This window comes from Bos grunniens, chromosome 13 (genome assembly GCF_055505025.1).
Source record: "Bos grunniens cultivar Pamir isolate PY7600 chromosome 13, Bosgru_T2T1.0, whole genome shotgun sequence".
NCBI lineage: Eukaryota > Metazoa > Chordata > Mammalia > Artiodactyla > Bovidae > Bos > Bos grunniens.
The window spans coordinates 21,431,882-21,449,967 of NC_141177.1; the positions used below are offsets into that span (position 1 = coordinate 21,431,882).

General features: G+C 47.2%; 1 protein-coding gene and 1 pseudogene across 8 annotated transcripts in view; one reads left to right on the plus strand and one right to left on the minus strand.

Moving 5' to 3' along the window:
- The window catches only part of COMMD7 (COMM domain containing 7), a 28,219-nt gene extending 23,841 nt beyond the window's left edge, over positions 1–4,378 (plus strand). Inside the window, exons 4-9 of one of the 8 annotated variants that reach the window (XM_086332397.1) lie at positions 671–727; positions 810–847; positions 1,282–1,372; positions 1,689–1,738; positions 2,589–2,637; positions 3,627–4,378. In XM_086332397.1, the coding sequence (XP_086188523.1) occupies positions 671–727; positions 810–847; positions 1,282–1,372; positions 1,689–1,738; positions 2,589–2,637; positions 3,627–3,703 (362 nt within the window). In that variant the 3' untranslated portion in view covers positions 3,704–4,378. Of the gene's footprint in view, positions 1–670; positions 728–809; positions 848–1,281; positions 1,373–1,688; positions 1,739–2,588; positions 2,638–2,689; positions 2,885–3,626 lie in introns of those variants that run through there. The other 7 variants (XR_015139137.1, XM_086332398.1, XM_086332399.1 and 4 more) reach the window with 7 other exon arrangements.
- A 9,206-nt stretch (positions 4,379–13,584) lies between these two features.
- Positions 13,585–13,907, minus strand: LOC147360411 (coiled-coil domain-containing protein 167 pseudogene; annotated as a pseudogene).
- Positions 13,908–18,086: the final 4,179 nt, after the last annotated feature.

Genomic DNA, 18,086 nt, shown 5'->3' on the forward strand with positions numbered 1-18,086 from the left:
CTAAAATCCCACAAGCCACGTGGCAAGGCCAAAAAAGAAAAAGTTAAAGAGCCTCATGTGTTTGGTGGTTACAGATGGCACAGTGGCAGCTTTGGGCTGTTACCCCTGTGCCCGCCTGACCTTGAACTCCCCCACTTGGCTCCAGGAGTCTTGGCCTTATTTCCTCAGATGAGTCACCCCTTCCCCAAGTCCAGACAGTCTTTTCTTTTGTCTGTAACTTCATCTATACTTTCTGGAGGGGCCAATGCTTGTGTGGCACCTAAAGTGAAGTTAAAGTTGCTCAGTTGTGTCAGACTCTTGGCGACCCCATGGACTGTAGCCCGCCAGGCTCCTCTGTCCATGGAATTCTCCAGGCAAGAATCCTGGAGTGGGTTGCCATGCCCTTCTCCAGGGATCCTCCCGACCCAGGGATTGAACCCAGGTCTCCCACATTGCAGGCAGATTCTTTGCTGTTGGAGCTGCTCAGGAATCTGCCAAAAAACGCCCCCTAGAACGTGCTGCCTTGTTCCCCCTCATCTCCTTCCTGCCTGGCTGCACCGAGATCACGCCTAGTGAGCTGAGTCTGTGCGTTCCCTTTGTCGTCCCTGCCACTTAAGTTATGCCCATTGAATACTTCCTGCCAGCGGATTGATTGATTTGCCCTTTCTGACTGATTTTTCTCTTCTCCCAGGTGCCTTGAAGAAGAGTCTCACAGCTGAGCAGGTCCGGGCCGACTTCATGACTCTGGGTAGGTGGCCACCGCAGGTTCCTCAGGTGACAGGCCCTGCGGCCCTTCCCCGTGGTCATGTCTGCCTTCTGTTCTCTTCCAGGTCTCAGTGAGGAGAAAGCCATCTACTTTTCTGAAAAGGTATCAGAATCCCTCTTAATCAAAGTGAATTAAGATTGTTTGCTTTTATTTCCTGAAAACATACAAATGGAGAACACCGACCAAGGAAAAACCATCAATCATCTTATGTCATTTCCCAGCTTACAGTTTTCACTCGGTTTCATGCAGATGACATACATGCCTGAAAACACTACTCAGTGCACCTAATATTTTCCCTCTGATTTGACTAAATATAAATATCATACAGTTTTTGTTCCAACCTGGATTAAATCTTGGAATAAAGGAAGATTCCCGCTGCCCCTCTCGACCCGGATCTGTGCACACAGGCCGAGCCCGTGCCTCTGCACTCTGCCCACTGTCTGTGTAAAGACTAAACGTTGCATTGGGGGCGGAATAAAGAGGGTTTTTTCTTTTCTTTCCATTGTGATGACTTTGGCTTTCTGCTTTTGTTCCAGTGGAAGCAGAATGCCCCCACCCTTGCTCGATGGGCCGTAGGTCAGACTCTGATGATTAACCAGCTTGTAGATATGGAATGGAAATTTGGAGGTAACCAGTTAGAGCCAGTCCTGGGTCACTTGGATGTTGCAGGGTTGGGTGGCAGAGGCTCTCAGATGACTTCAATGGGGAAGCGGGATCCTTGGTCCCCTAAGATTGTTGGGTCCAGCAGCTGCTTCCCTGTGTCACTGTCCACATTCAGCAGCTCTTTCTACCCACGGCTGTCCGTGAGTTCACTTCCTGAAAAGCACATTCTCCTGTCTTCATCCTGGCCCCCACATGGCTCCTGCTTTAAAACTTACAAGATTGGGCTCTTCAGAGTTAGTCCTCAACCAGTCACTTACTATTTTTTTCTTTTGTGTCACAGTGACGTCTGGGAGCAGCGAACTGGAAAAAGTAGGAAGTATTTTTTTACAAGTAAGTCTTTTTCTGATCTCTGAAAATTGGGAGATTTTTGACTTGGTTATAAAGTATTACATCTACATTTTACAATGAAAAGTGAAAGTGAAGTCGCTCAGTAGTGTCCGACTCTTTGCAACCCTGTGGACTATAGCCCACCAGGCTCCTCCGTCCATGGGATTCTCCAGGCAATAATACTGGAGTGGGTTGCCATTTCCTTCTCTAGGAGATCTTCCCAACCTAGAGATCGAACCCAGGTCTCCCACATTGCAGGCAGATGCTTTAACTTCTGAGCTACCAGGGAAGCGCTCACATTCTACAATATTCTAATGCAGTTACTCACTCAGTCATGTCCAACTCTTTGCGACCCCATGGACTGTAGCCCACCAGGCTCCTTTATCCTTGGGATTTCCCAGGCAAGAATACTAGAGTGGGTTGCCATTCCCTCCTCCAGGGGATCTTCCCCACCTGGGGATTGAACCTGGGTCTCCTGCATTGCAGGCAGATTCTTTACCATCTAAGCCATCAAATCTACCTTGGGTTTCTTTACTATCCAGTTAAACCAATGTTCCACTGAAGTGCCTTGTGTATTTCAGAGCAATGTGGTCAGCCAAAGATGTGGTTACTAACATGCTTACTTTCAGATGAATAAGATCTGGATATCGTTCTTGAAAGTTTTGATTGTTCCTGTCATCATGGGAATTGTTAGAAGTTTTGGTGTTGGACAATCTAGACAGCTCTCAAGTAACTCTCAAGACACTGGATGGTTTAATGTTTCTGTGAAAGTTCAGGTTTCAGGAATTTCTTTGCCCAATTGTCATCGTTTTAATTTAAATATTTTATTTCTTTTTTTCCTTTTTTGGCTCAGTTAAAGTTGGTGGTTAAGAAAGGAAATCAAACTGAAAATGTATACATAGGTGAGTCCAGATTCCCATTTGAATCCTTCCACTTTTTCCATGTTTTCTTTAGTCCTTAGGCTCCTGAGTGTGTGTTAGTCGCTCAGTCATGCCCGACTCTTTGCAACCCCATGAACTGCAGTGCACCCGGCTCCTGTGTCCATGAGATTGTCCAGGCAAGGATACTGGAATGGGTTGCCATTTCCTTCTCCTTAGGCTCCTGAAGCCCACCACTGATCATTTTTCCATAAAAAAAGTCATAATTGGACTGTGGAACCTCCATTTTTCCACCTTTGCTCTCCTAAATGATAAGCCATTAGCAAGTTGGAGACCCCATAGTCAATGAACTTTTTGCTAAAGGGAAAGTGTGGGGTAGGAAAGTCACTCAGTTGTGTCTGACTCTTTGCGACCCCTGAACTATACAGTCCATGGAATTCTCCAGTCCAGAATACTGGAGTGGGTAGCCTTTCCCATCTCCAGGGGATCTTCCCAACCCAGGGATCGAACCCAGGTGTCCCGCATTGCAGGAGGATTCTTTACCAGCTGAGCCACAAGGGATGCCCAAGAATACTGGAGTGGGTAGCCTATCCCTTCTCCAGCAGGCCTTCTGACCCAGGAATCAAACTGGGGTCTCCTGCATTGCAGGCGGATTCTTTTCAAACTGAGCTATCAGGGAAGCTTGGGGTAGGAACGGTGAATATGTAAGAGCAAGAAGCTCTGGGGCTATGGGAATCACATCAGCTGTCCTGAATGGCACTTTTTTCATCCCTTTGTGTTGGGGAGTTAATGCCATTTAAAATCCCCCCTCCACTTTTTTTTTTTTTTAAATGGAGCTGAGAACTTTCTGTGTTCAAGGCTTCAGTTCTTTATTATGATCAATTACCCATCCAGAACTGCTTAGAGGTATTAAGTCAAAAAATAAAAAGGAAGTCGCTGGGTGGAAATTCATTTTCTTGGGTGATTCTGTGGAGTTGGAAACATTTACCTGAAGCCGCGTTTTCTCTCCCCAGAATTAACCTTGCCTCAGTTCTACAGCTTCCTGCATGAGATGGAGCGAGTCAGAACCAGCATGGAGTGTTTCAGCTGATTTCTGTCCCTGCCTTGCATCTCCACCCCCACCCCCCACCCCCCCCTCCTCTTTCCCGGTGACCCACTCTGAGAGGCTGCTGGGCTCCCAGGCCTGTGGCCTCTCCTCTGGGCCTGCCTGCCTCTTGGGAGCCCGTGTGCAAAGTTTCTGAAAAACAAAGGATTAAGTACTGAAGGAGCCCGGACATGATGACCCTGAAGAGTCTTCATGAGGCACCCTCCACCACATATCTCCCAGGTCACTGTTTAGATATTCAGAAAGGTGATTGCATCTCAGATGCAGGGGAGGAAGTAAGTCAAGTCACCTCCCCTTCAAAGCTCCAGAGTACACAAATGGTCTGTTGCTCAAGATACCAACACTGATGACCTTCCCCACAAGACAGCAAGGGCTTGTTTATGACTAAGGAAGAGGTGGATTTCATGAATGACCCAAAGGAAGCTCCCAGCAGAGTTCCTACAGTTTGTGGTGGTGGGGCCTTGCTGATCGGTCTTTAGTGGACACCTGTGTAAAAGTGTGGGCTGGGTCTGCTCTGAAAAAAAAAAAAACAGGCTTCACTTCAGGTTTTGCCCCATTGTGGGTAATGAGGCGGACCTTTTGAGGTTATTTCAGCTTGTTTTGGTTCAAGCTGACCTTCTGTGGTGGTTAGCTGAAGAATAAAGAAGATTCTGAAGAACAGGTCTGCATCCGGTTGTCTCTGTGCGTGAATTAAAGAGTCATTTGCCTTGCAGAGAACTAGTGCTCTCATCTTCAAAAATTATCTTCCTGGTTTTAGTGAGGGCCCTGGGGCTTCAATGAAATTCGCTGTAGTCCCAAGTGGGTGTTTGTAAGAGCAGTTCAGGGGAGACTCAGGTCAAAAATATGAAAAGTGGAGTAGATGAATACTTTGTGTTCAGATAACTTTAGTACCAACCTGGCATGTGACTTCTCCTCCTACCTCTCCCCTCCGCCTCAGAAATTTTTTAAAGTCCTGAATGGATAATACATGCCCATGATTCAAAAAATACAGTGTAAAGTAATTCCTTCTGCTGCCCACTCCCCACTTAGCTAGTTCCCCTCCCTGTAGAGAAGTCCTGTCTTTAGTTTATTCTGTGATCATGCATTTGCAAATATATAGGCACAGAATTTGACTTTTCTTCCCACACAAATGGTAGCATCCTATATACACAGCATCCTGCATCTTGCTCTTTCCCACTTCATTTGGAAATCACATCAGAACAAAGAGAGCAGCCTCATTCTTTGTAACAAATGGATGGTTTATTTAACCGCTTTCCTGCTGATGGGTATTTAGGTGCTTTCCATTCTTCTCTTATGAATGATGCTACAACTGAATTTTTAAAAAATATTTATTTTTGTTTTACTTGTTTGGCTGCGCCAGGTCTTAATTGTGGCACTCAGGATCTTTTGCGGCATGTGGGGTCTATTGATAGTTCCCTGAAACCAGGGGTCACATCTGGGTCTCCTGCATTGGGATTGAGGATTCTCAGCCACTGGGCCACCAAGGAAATCCCCTGGATATTTTTTCTAATATATATAATACCATTTTACATGAGGGGAAGTGTATTTATAAGGTAAAGGTGAAAGTGAAAGTTGCTCAGTCTCGTCCAACTCTTTGCGACCCCTTGGACTATACAGTCCATGGAATTCTCTAGGTCAGAATACTGGAGTGAGTAAGCGTTCCCTTCTCCAGGGAATCTTCCAACCTGGTGACTGAACCCAGGTCTCCCACATTGCAGGTGGATTCTTTACCAACTAAGCCACCAACATATGGATGTAGAATTGCTGGGTCAATTTATCAATGAATATGTTCATTTATCAAAGAATGTAGAAAGAGTAAAGCAAAAAGCCCCTCTGCCTGGTTTCCCATTACTCGGTTACCCCACTGCCCTCCTCCAACAGGTAACCCTGCTGTTAGTTTCTTAGCTATCCTTCCAGAGTTCCCCACACACACACATGTAAGCAATAGGACTTTTAATATTTTTGTTGCTTGCATACTGTACACATTATTCTTAATATATCTTGGAGATCTTCCCATGTCAGTACATAAATAGACTGCATCGTTTTCTGTGACTACAGCATATTCTGATATGTGGATGGGTTATAACCAGCATTTGCAATTTTGATAAATAGTGCAGGTATTAGTGTTCTCCAGAGAGCAGAACCAGCTGTGTGTGTGTGAGAGAGAGAGAGAGAGAAAGAGAAGGAGGGGATTGATTTGTTTTAAGAATCGGTTCACAGGATTATGGAGGTTTGGTAAATCCAAAATCTGTAGTGTAGGCTGGCTGGCTCGAGACCCAGGGATGAGTTGCAGATCCAGTGCAGAGGCAGTCTGCTGACAGAATTCCTTCTTGCTGGGAGGAGGCATGGGAGTCAGTCTCTGGGCTAATAAAACCTTCAACTGATTAGATGAGGCCCACCCACATTATGCAGGGGAATCTACTTTACTCTGATTTTAAATCCACAAACTTAAATGTTAATCTCATCCCCAAGACACCTTTATAGAAACATCCAGAATAGTGTTTGGCCAAATATCTGGGCACAGTGGCTCAGCCAAGTTAACACACACACGAAACCATCACAGTGCCAAACTCACCTCTTCAGTATGTGTGTGAGTCGCTCAGTCATGTCCGACTCTTTGCGACCCTATGAACTGTATGTATCCTGCCAGGTTCTTCTGTCCATGGAATTCTCCAGGCAAGAATGCTGGAGTGGTCTGCCATTCCCTTCTCCAGGGGATCTTCCTGACCCAGGGATTGAACCCAGGTCTCCCTCGATGTAGGCAGATTCTTTACAGCTGAACTACCAGGGAAGCCCTGTTTCAGTCTACAGAAGATCACTGCCCACAGGTCCCAAAGAAGAGCAAGTCAGTGCCTTTGAACAGAACTTACAAATGTGTCCATGAGGTTTCGTGTGCCTGACACTATAGGAATCTCATGTAAAAAGAATTCACAGAATGTCAGAACAGGAAGTTACCTAAAGTGCAATCTAATTAAATCCCTTCGTATTACAGAAGGGGAAACAGACTAGAGAGCGAAATTGGTTGTTGGCCAGTGGTCTGGGCTGCCCTGTGAACCATGGGGTCTGCCTGGTTCAGAAACAGCAGAATCCTGAGAGACCCAAGAGGATCAGCCCAGCAAACTACCCAGGGCTGGTTTGCATTAGATGCTCTGTGAGACCTGACCCTGGCTCCACTGGGTGGATTCTGACCAAGGGGTTCCTGGCCCTGTCCAGTTCAGGCTCTCCTGCCCACCTGCACCACTGCAGTGGCTTCCTTTTGGCTCCACCCCAGTTCTCAGCTTTCCAGCTTCTGTAGCCTGGCCTGTCCCTACGTGAGCATTCTCCTAGGCAAGACTCATGTCAACCAACAGATCCAAAGGCTCATGGCTCTGCCGGGGTCCTGGATAAAGTGCGAAAGCCTGACAGTCTGGCCCTGCTTGTATCTCCCACAGCTCCACTTCCACGGCCTCCTGGCTAGGTCCTATACTGGAGGGTCTGGTCCACCATGAGGCCATCGGCTTCTCCTGCCCTTGGGAGCCAGTGCTTCCCCACACCTCTAGAGGTAGCATCCTTGACAGGTCTGAGAGCCTCCCTTGACGGCTCCAGGCCTCCGCTCCCTAAAGCTCGGCTGCAGGGGCGAGGAGGGCGGTCCTGGAGTCATGTCTCTCAGGTTCCTTTCCCAGCCCCTCTATTCACTGCCTGTGTGACCTCGGGTAAGCTCCTAACCTCTCAGAACCTTAGTTTCCTCTTTTTAAAATGGGCATATGGGACTTCCTTGGTGGTCCAGTGGCTAAGACTCTGAGCTCCTGATGCAGGGGGCCCAGGTTCGATCCCTGGTTGGGGAACTAGATCCCATATGCAGCAACGAAGACACAGTGCAGCCAAATAAAACAAATTATAAAATGGGTACAGTTCTTGGACTTCCTGGGAGGTCCGGTGGTTAAGACTGTGCTTCCACACCAAGGGGCATGGGTTTGATCAGTAGTCAGGGAACTAAGACCTCACAAGCCGCCCAGCATGGCCAAAAATTTTTGAAAAATAAAATGGGCATGGTTCTCACCTCTCAACGTTATTGGACAGGCCACTTAGCACAATGCCTGCCCGACTAACAGTCAGCTCTTCATTATCAAATTAATATCACTGTTTCCAGAATTCTGTTCCCCACTAGTGTGTGAACTTCTTGATAAGAGGTTTGCTTTTCAGCTCAGTCGTGCCATCACCTGGTATCAGTCAGCTCTACTCCTTCCCGCCCCTGTCTGGTAACGGGGTAACAGGCCCTGTCGTTAGGTTTTTTGAACTTACATCAGAGTGTCGTTTTTATGTTATTCATTTATTTTTGGCTGCTCTGGGTCTCCATTGCTTTGCGCCGGCTCTCTCCAGTTGCATTGAGCAGGACCAGTCTTCGTTGCCAAGTGCAGGCTTCTCGTTGCTATGGCCTCGCTTGCTGCAGAGCACAGGCTCTAGGTTCTCGGGCTTCAGTAGTTGTGGCTCCCAGGCCCCAGAGCTCGGGCTCAGTAGTGTGGCGTCTGGGCTTAGTTGCTCCTCGGTATGTGGAATCTTCCTGGACCAGGGATCAAACCTGTGCCCCCTGCTTTGGCAAGTGGATTCTACTGTGCCAGCAGGGAAGTCCCTGGAGTATAGTTGATTAACAGTGTTGTCATCAGCTTCAGGAATACAGCAAAAATGATTCAGTTATACATATACATGTATCTATTCTTTTTTTCAAATTCTTTTCCCATTTGTTACGTAACAGTCTAACAGTTATGTAGAATAGGAACTTACATTATAAGGCACAGTTCCCTGCCTTATACAGTAGGTCCTCCATTGTTTATCCATTTTAAATAAAGCAGTGTGTACATGTCAACCCCAAACTCCCTGTGTCCCTCCCCTCACCTGTTCTTAGTTGAAATGAGGCTTTATAGACCCTCCATGGCAGACTGTTAACAAACCTGCGTGGCTTTATTTTTTATTTTTTGGCTGTACTGCAGCATGTGGGATCTTGGTTCCCTGATCAGGGATCAAACCCACACCCCCTGCCTTGGGAGCATGGCATCTTAACCCCTGGACGATGCAGCAATTCCCTGCATGGCTTTAGAATAAATGAGGGGAAACTGGTTTGATTGTTGATCATTTTTAACATGGATCATAGATGAGTCTTTAGCGTGAAGCAGCTGGGTTGAGCACCCATCTTCCAGGGGCCGTCTTCCAATGCCTTGTTCCCTGACTCCACAAACATTCTTGGAGCGCCTCCTGTGGGCCAGAGTTCCACCGGGCCCTGTGGGAGCAAGTTATAAACTGTACGTACAGAGAACTGACCCTTTGTTTTCAGCGACCTTATTTCTCCGAAAGAGATTATATCCTCACTTCCATTTGTAGTTCCAATTCCATCATGAACTCCAGGAACTACTTCAATCCCTTGGTTGTATTGGAATTTCATCACAAATGTAAGCTGTTGGGTCAGGCACATTGATCAGGGCCTCACACTGCAGGGCAGGGGTTTCACCGCAGTGCTGTGAGCAGATTGTTTTTCACTGTTAGCACTTCATCTTTGCATTGATCCCCTCTTGTTCCTATTCTTATTAGAAATCTGCTATCCATTAGGGTAGTTTTTGGCTGCAGGTTATTCTTGTTTATATTTTATTTACTTTTGGAGCATGGTGTTCAGTAAGATGGCAATGGTCAGGCCAAGAGAAAATCAACCAGAAAGACCTGTATTCTTTCCCTGGAGGGGAAAGGCTGTCCTGGTTGGGGTGGAAGGGGGCGTTTCCTATTCTTTCAGTTCTGACACCGTTGTTTCTTTTTCCTCTAGTGATGTTAAAACAAAAAACAGGTGATAACAAGGAGAATCCCCAAATAGTCCAATGGTCAGCTGTTGCCCAGTGAGACCAGCTGCCCAACCATGAGCATTTGTTAGAATGTAGAAATGAGCTTTCCAAAAGGCAACCCAGTAACACTTATTTTGCTGAGCATGTTTGGTCTTTTCGAGATTGTATTTTTTATATTTGCCATGTTTCACAAAGGTATTTCAGAATTTCTATGAAAAGTACTATAGATAGTGCCTGATGGATGATACTTTATACTTGGGAAGCACTAGACCTTTTTTTAAATTTTTTTGGCCGCACTCCGTGACTTGTAGGATCTTAGTTACCTGACCAGGGATTGAACCCAGGCCCTCAGCAGTAAAGTGCAGACTCCTAACCGCTGGACTGCCAGGGAATTCCCTAAACATTGTTTTTTTGAGGGGAGTCAAAGTTACTAAGGCATAATTTACATACAGTAAAATTCACCCTTTTTTAAGGCTGCAGTTCAATGAGTTTTGAAAACCATAACCGCCACTGCAATCAACATGTAAAATACTTCCACCACCCCGGAAAGTCCCCTCGTGGGCCTTTTTTTAAGATTTATTTTTTCATTTTAATTTTGGCTGTGCTGGGTCTTCACTGCCGTGCAGGGGCTTTGTCTGACTGTGGTGCCTGGGCTTCTCATTGCTGCGGAGCACCCGCTCTAGGCACAGGGGCTCAGTAGTTGTGGCGCATGGGCTTAGTTGCCCTGAAGCCTGTGGGATCTTCCCCGAGCAGGGATCGCATCCATGTCCCCTACGTTGGCAGGTGGAAGCCCCCCTCAGGAGTTTTTACAGTCAGTCCCCTTCGCTCACTCCTAGCCCTGGTAACTACTGTCCCCTCAGTTTACCTTTTCCAGAATGTTGTATAAATGAAATAACTCAGTACATAGCCTTGTGTGACTAGCTTCTTCCACTTCAGATCAAATCAGTCGCTCAGTCGTGTCCGACTCTTTGCGACCCCATGAATCGCAGCACGCCAGGCCTCCCTGTCCATCACCAACTCCCGGAGTTCACTCAGAATCATGTCCATCAAGTCAGTGATGCCATCCACCATCTCGTCCTCTGTTGTCCCCTTCTCCTCTTGCCCCCAATCCCTCCCAGCATCAGAGTCTTTTCCAATGAATCAACTCTTCGCATGAGGTGGCCAAAGTACTAGAGTTTCAGCTTTAGCATCATTCCTTCCAAAGAAATCCCAGGGCTGATCTCCTTTAGAATGGACTGGTTGGATCTCCTTGCAGTCCAAGGGACTCTCAACAGTCTTCTCCAACACCACAGTTCAAAAGCATCAATTCTTCGGCACTCAGCCTTCTTCACAGTCCAACTCTCACATCCATACATGACCACAGGAAAAACCATAGCCTTGACTAGACGAACCTTTGTTGGCAAAGTAATATCTCTGCTTTTGAATATGCTGTCTAGGTTGGTCATAACTTTCCTTCCAAGGAGTAGGCGTCTTTTAATTTCATGGCTGCAGTCACCATCTGCAGTGATTTTGGAGCCCAGAAAAGTAAAGTCTGACACTGTTTCCACTGTTTCCCCATCTATTTGCCATGAAGTGATGGGACCGGATGCCATGATCTTCGTTTTCTGAATGTTGAGCTTTAAGCCAACTTTTTCACTCTCCACTTTCACCTTCATCAAGAGGCTTTTTAGTTCCTCTTCACTTTCTGCCATAAGGGTGGTGTCATCTGCATATCTGAGGTTATTGATATTTCTCCCGACAATCTTGATTCCAGCTTGTGTTTCTTCCAGTCCAGCGTTTCTCATGATGTACTCTGCATATAAGTTAAATAAACAGGGTGAAAACATACAGCCTTGACGGACTCCTTTTCCTATTTGGAACCAGTCTGTTGTTCCATGTCCAGTTCTAACTGTTGCTTCCTGACCTGCATACATATTTCTCAAGAGGCAGATCAGGTGGTCTGGTATTCCCTTCTCTTTCAGAATTTTCCACAGTTTATTGTGATCCACACAGTCAAAGGCTTTGGCATAGTCAATAAAGCAGAAATAGATGTTTCTCTGGAGCTCTCTTGCTTTTTCCATGATCCAGCGGATGTTGGCAATTTGATCTCTGTTCCTCTGCCATTTCTAAAACCAGCTTGAATATCAGGAAGTTCACGGTTCACATATTGCTGAAGCCTGGCTTGGAGAATTCTTCCACTTAGCACAGTATATTTCAGATTCCTCTATATTATTGACATGTCAGTAGTTTTTTTCCTTTTTATCCCTGACTTAAGGCTACATCCCAGTTTCTAAAATCTGGAATGGATTATTTCTTGCTTCAGTGATTATGAATAAAGAACAGCATTCATTCCTTCAGATCCATCATCTTGTTTGAACTTCAGGACACTCTGAGAGTTGCATATTGTCACACCAGTGTCTGAGAAAAAGGACACACCAACGGTTACACTGCATGAGGTCACGTGGCAACAGTTGGGATTTTAGTCTTCTGCCTCCCAACTAGAAAGGATTTTTGTTTTTTACCAAGATACAATTCACATTCCATAGAATTACAACTAGAAAGGTTTTAATTGAACTTAACGTAAATTAAGAAGTATTACAAAATCAAACCCATACTGAAACATCTCCATGAATATTTCATTTCTCACTCTGTGTTATCTCTTGATCCAATGGGGCTCTTTTAAACCATGGGTAACTCTAAAATGAATAAAGTGTACTAGTCCAAAATAAACTAAAATTGATATAACAAATAATGGAAACAATCTAATATCAGGCAATAGATTGGGTATATCCATTATGGTGTAGGTAAGTAATGGACAAGCATGCAGCCATTGAAATGGATATTGAAGAAGACAGTAAAAGGACCTTGGTCATGATATACAGCTAAAAAAAATCAGGTTACAAAACAATAAGATCAAGGTGAACCTACTCTTGTAAAGTTTACATAGAAATTAGTTGATAAAGTGAATATAAAGGAAAATATTATCAGTGGTGGTTTCTGGGCCATGGAATAACAGGTTTTGAATTTTTTCTTTTGGTTATCCATACTATCTAAATTTTTCAATGTAAGCATCAATTTGTGATGTTTAGTCGCCAAGTCATGTCTGATTCTGTGAGTCCACAGACTGTAGCCCACCAGGCTCCTCTGCCCATGGGATTTCCCAGGCAAGAATACTGGAGTGGGTTGTCATTTGCTTCTCCAGGGGATCGTCCTGACCCAGGGATTGAACCTGCATCTCCTGAGGTGGCAGGCAGATTCTTTGCCACTGAGCCACCGGGGAAGCCCAGTTAGTGTGATCTATTTGTAGAGATAATACATGAAAGGTGCACAGTGACAAATTCAAAGAGAACTCCTTCCCTACCCCCTAGATTGCTAAAAAGAACATCTGTTTTTTTTTTTTAAGTTTTTTCAACCAAAACAACTACACTTCCTCCACTCCACCTACCTGAATTATTTCTAGATGCCTCGCCTCTGATGAGGTCGGGTGACGCCCTGGGGCTGATCTGGGCCCTTAACCTGGGCCTTGTCTTCACTCCTCTGGCAGGTGATCCCACTTCTCCCCTGTAGCCCCTCTGGGACTAGCTTCTCCCTACTGCTTTTCATTTCTGCTCCCCTGGGTCAGACCCTGAACCCTCACAGGAGACTCAGAGAAGCTTTAGTCAGATCACTGCTTTCATAGAGAAAAGAAAGTCATAGAGAGAGGAAGGAGGGAGAGAAAAACTTCCTTCCGCCCCAGAGCTTCCATAACCTCCTTCAGCACTTCCTGCTAGTGTGGTGGAATGAGTCTGAGCTTTGACATCAGACGTGGGTTCAAATAGCTATCTATGTTCACAGATGCATTCACTCGGTGAGAATATTTTGACTCTCTCGCCGTGCACCCGCTCCTGGGTGAAGCGGTGTGAGACCTTGAGGAGGTTTGCTTCACCTCTCCTCTCTGGTTCATTGGTAAAATGGAGACAGTGTCAACCTCACAGGGTAATTGTGAGGGTCTTTTTATAATTAATTTTCGATTTTTATTTTTGGCTATGCTTGCGTGGGCTTTTCTCTAGTTTCAGTGAGCAGGGAAATAATGACTCCGGGACTCTCTTAAATATTGCTGCGCTGACCGGAGAAATCTCAGGCTCGCCAGGCCCAGGAGGCGTAGACGAGGGTCAGGAGGAGGAAGGTGGCCACAGACAGCAGCATGTCCTTGTGGTTCTCCTGCCGAACCAATTTCAGCTCCTTCTCATAGTTGGAGGCTTTGTTCATCAGGCTGCTTTTCTCCTTCTCCAGAGACCTCCTGGGCTCTGAGCTCAGCTCCGCCCCACAGAGCCTGGAGTTCTCAGCCTCCAGGTCTCTCTGACATTGTGGCAGCTTCTTTCTAGCCCATGAATCTCTAGAGTGATGCCCAAATTGTCTTGCTTCATTTTAGTCCTGTTACTTGTCAGGTTCTTGGAGCCATTATTTCCCCGCTCTGGTTGCCGTGTGCAGGCTTCTCATCACGGTGACTTCTGTTGTGGGGCATAGCCTCTTGGGCATGCAGACTTCAGTAGCTGCAGCATATGGGCTCAGTGGTTGCATCTCCCAGGCTTTAGAGCACAGGCTCAATAGTTGTGTCGTCCTGGCTTTTTTGTTCCACGGCATGTGGGATCTTCCTGGATCGGGGCTCAAACCCATGTCTCCTGCATTGGTGCATTGGTGGTTTCTTTACCACTGAGCTACCAGGGAAGCCCAGTTGTGAGGACTGAATGAGGTGGTCTCCATGGGGCACGCAGCCTGCACCGTCATCCCCTCACTAACTTAGTACTGAGCCTGGTATTCTGAGCAAAGGGGAAACCAAAACAAAACACGTTCAGTGGCAGTAGGTGGATGCCGCAGGACTCACCCCAGGACTAAATGAGAGGCTAGACTAGTGGTTCTCAAAGTGTAGTCCCAGGACCCACAGTGTGAGCATCTCCTGGGAACTTTGGAGAAATACAAGTTCTTGGGCCCTCCTTTAGACCTGTGCATCAGGAACTCTGGGGTTGTGACCCAGTGCTCTGCGTGGTAACCGGCCCTCGGAGGGTAACTATGACGCACGCCTGCCTTTGAGGGCCACTGGGCTATCCCACCCCCTGCATTTAAGAGACCACCAACTATGTCGTTAATAAACACAGGGTATGACCAGCCCAGGGGAGACCCCCCTCTAAGATCATACCGTCTAACAGAGACACCTCTAGATTGGGCTGTGGAGCCTTGAAAGCACCCCAAAATTTAGGGACAGCCCCTAAAACACCTGGGTTTCCCTTCAGGAGCAACTTGTGACTCAGCCTTGAATTTAGTGAAGAGTTTTCATCCGTTCCCTTGAGTTAAGAGATTCCTAATTTTCATCCTGCTGAATGAAACAGAGAAGCTGTGAGACTTCATGGGTGCTTTGGTCTGGGCTGCAGACAGAAGGGGAGACAGACTCTCCCTTCATACCCTGGGAATTTCAGTTCAATCAGCAGTTCTCTGAGCTGCTCACTACGTTTTTGGCAGCCCCAACTTCAAATATTCCGTCCCTTTGTCCCTTTGGGGACCCTTATACTTGTTAGATCTTTCCCATGGGTTTTTGATTTGGAAGTGATGGTCCCTGTAACTGTGCAAAGGGCACGGTGCTGGGGTGGTAGGGGCTGTGATGAATTAGGACACCTGCCACTCACCCTCGAGGAACTTGAAATCAAGAAATGCACAGGAAATTGTAAATCCACGTGGACAAGCAGTGGAGTGGAGGAGGACACTGGGTCACAGCGCCCTGGGAGGAGAGGTGGCCAGGAGCTCCAGACTGGTCCAGAGTCAGGGCGTGGTCACTTTGCCCTGACAGGCCCAAAGAGAGGGATCTGAGGGCCACACTTCCAAGTCACGTGGCCTGTGCATTGTGAGAAATGAAGAAGCTGCCTCTGGCCTCTTTGGAGAGCCCCGTTTACCTACTGTTGACTAAATAAAGGCTTAGAGAGGCTTATGGAATAAGGCTGCTTTCACATCAAAGGGCTCTTACAAAACAGCTTGGTGATGAGTTAAGTACAAATGAATCAGAAACAGATGGACTCAATTTCCTCGAAAATACCCCTGGGCTTCAACAAGAAGGGGGAAAGTGCTCAGCCAAAGGCATTGTGGGTTTTTGCTGATCCTAAAATATGCTCGGTGATTTGGCCTGAAACAGAGCCGAGATGTAGGGACTGTCAGACTCCAAGTCATTACAGGGTCCAGCTGGCGTCTGGCCAACACATCAGCTGATCCCCAGCAGGCCCTCCTTGCTCTCCTCGATGGCCCAGGAGGAGACCCCATTGGCTTGGTCCTGCTCTGGCTTTGCAAGCCTAGACAGAAAAGCCAGTGAGACCTTCCTTTTCCCTGGCTCTAAAATGCAAGAGTTAATTTAGATGATCTCTTAAGGCTTTTTCAGCATGGGTGTTCCATGAGCAATAATAACAGTAATAATTGCCAGCATTTACTGAAAGATTCCTTATGCCAGGCACTGCTGCGTTAAAAGCTTTATATACATTGGCTTGTTTTACTTCTTTCAGCAGCCCTGGGCTAGCACTATAATTATCTCTATTGTACAGATGAGGAAACTGAGACTCAGAGAGTTAAATAGCTGGCCCAAAGGCCTACAGCTGGTACACGGCAGAGTCTGGATTTTAACCGAGTGATAAGGTATCTTGGTAATATCTAGCCTGTCAAGTTCTGGATTTCCATTCTCATGGCAACTTTCTAGTCCTTGAGTTGGTATTAAGTAGTCTTCTGACTGCCCAGCCAGAGGCTGTCCATTCTCTAAGAAGTCTTTAGAACTTTGGCCAAAGTAAACCAAAAACACAACTTGCCCTTGCTACCCTCCTCTCCCCCAGACCCTTAAGTGCCTGTGTCAGATGCTGGGGACACCCAGCCTCCTTTCCGGGAGGTGGACAGTGACTTTGAGACAACATGACCCACTAGAGGAAGTCTGCAGAACATGCCCTAGGAGCCCCGATGGAGCCTTCTGACTGACTGGGTGAAGCCCAGCAGGAGTGAGGAAGGCTGGCAAGGGGAGATTGAGGACCCAGCAGTGGGTAATGGCAGGAGCTCCCTTGGCAGGGAAGTGGGAAAAACTCGTGGTGCTTGTGGAAGAACTAGAGGTCATTTAAGATGAGGAAGGCCCTGGGGTATGTGTTGGGGAACCAGAGCCACAGGAGAGAAGGCTGGGAAGATAGTCAGGGACCAGATCCTACCAGATGAGCCTTAGAACTTGATCTTAAAGGGAGTCACAAACAGGGGTTAACCAGGAGAGGGGCAGGAGCATCAGTGCCCACCCGCCCCCGGCCTGGTCCCCTTCCAGGCTGTCTCCCAGCCCCAGTGGGAGTGGAGGCTTTAAGGGCAAGGGCGTGTCCAGCACAGCTCACAGCAAGCACTCAATCAGTGTTTACCTAACATCCACAGCCCACAAGAAGAGCCAGGTCCCCTGACTTGGGTCAGCGAAAGCAGTCTAGAAAGCAAGGACCTGGGGAGTGGTTCCTAACCCTGGCAGCACTGTAGAATCACCTGGGGAATGCTTGAAAACCCCCAGCCCTTGGGTCAGGATCTCTGTACAGAGGGGCTTGGTGTCAGTTTTCCAGAGCTGCTCAGGTCACTACAGTGTCCGGCCAGCGCTGGAATCACTGACAGCCTCCAGTGATTCCATCACTGGAGGAATGATGTGTGTGCGTCAAAACCTCCCCAGGTGCTTGCCTTGCCCAAGCTCAGACAAACCTGTGCAATCAGCATGGGCCCAAGCAGGCAGGGGTCAGGGCATCTGCGGTCCTCACAGGATCCCTGGGTGATTCCAATGGATGTACAATGTTGAGATTCTTGATCCTCTGACTTGGGTATGTTTGCCTTAGCTTCTAAAGTAGGTCTGAGTCCTGGTGGGTCAGAGCTGATCAGCAGTCGATCAGAAGGGTGACCCAGATGTAGCTTGAAACCCTTCTCATGAAGCAGTGAGTGAGTGACGACCCTGCCACTCCCGGGGGCACAGAGAATAGAAACAAGGGCAGTTTCAGAGAACAGCCTCCTGCAGCACCCACAGCGCCCAGCTGTCAGTGCACCTACTTAGCTGGGCGGCCCGAGCGGCCCTGTTCCTGGGCTCCCAGCTCCTGGCTCCACCCTCACCCTCCAGTGCTCTTCTGAGTCCCTCTGTCATGAACACCAAATAAGAATGATGAACGGGGAAGATGTGTTCTGATCATTTAACTGCTCAACTTAGTGGTGTGGTCAGAGGATAAAGGGACTTCAGTGCCAGCCTGAGGGGTTCTGATGGTACACAATGAGAAATCGTTCATTTTTCATGCAACAAATATTTATCGAGGGCCTGTTTCATACCAAGCACTGTGCAAGGCCTTGACATCATCGTGAGTAAAACCAACCTCACAGGCTTACTCTCCCCGGGGAGACAGGCAGTTGACAGGTGAAGAAGTACATGATTAACATGTACTATGGATTAGCATGGGAGTAGTTTTCATGCGAGGCTAGGGAATAGTGTTGGGGGGTGTTTCTCGTGATGGTCAGGGAAGGTCTCTCTGAGGTGACATGGAACCTAATCCTGCAGGATGCTAGGGAGCCTGACATGTAATGAATGG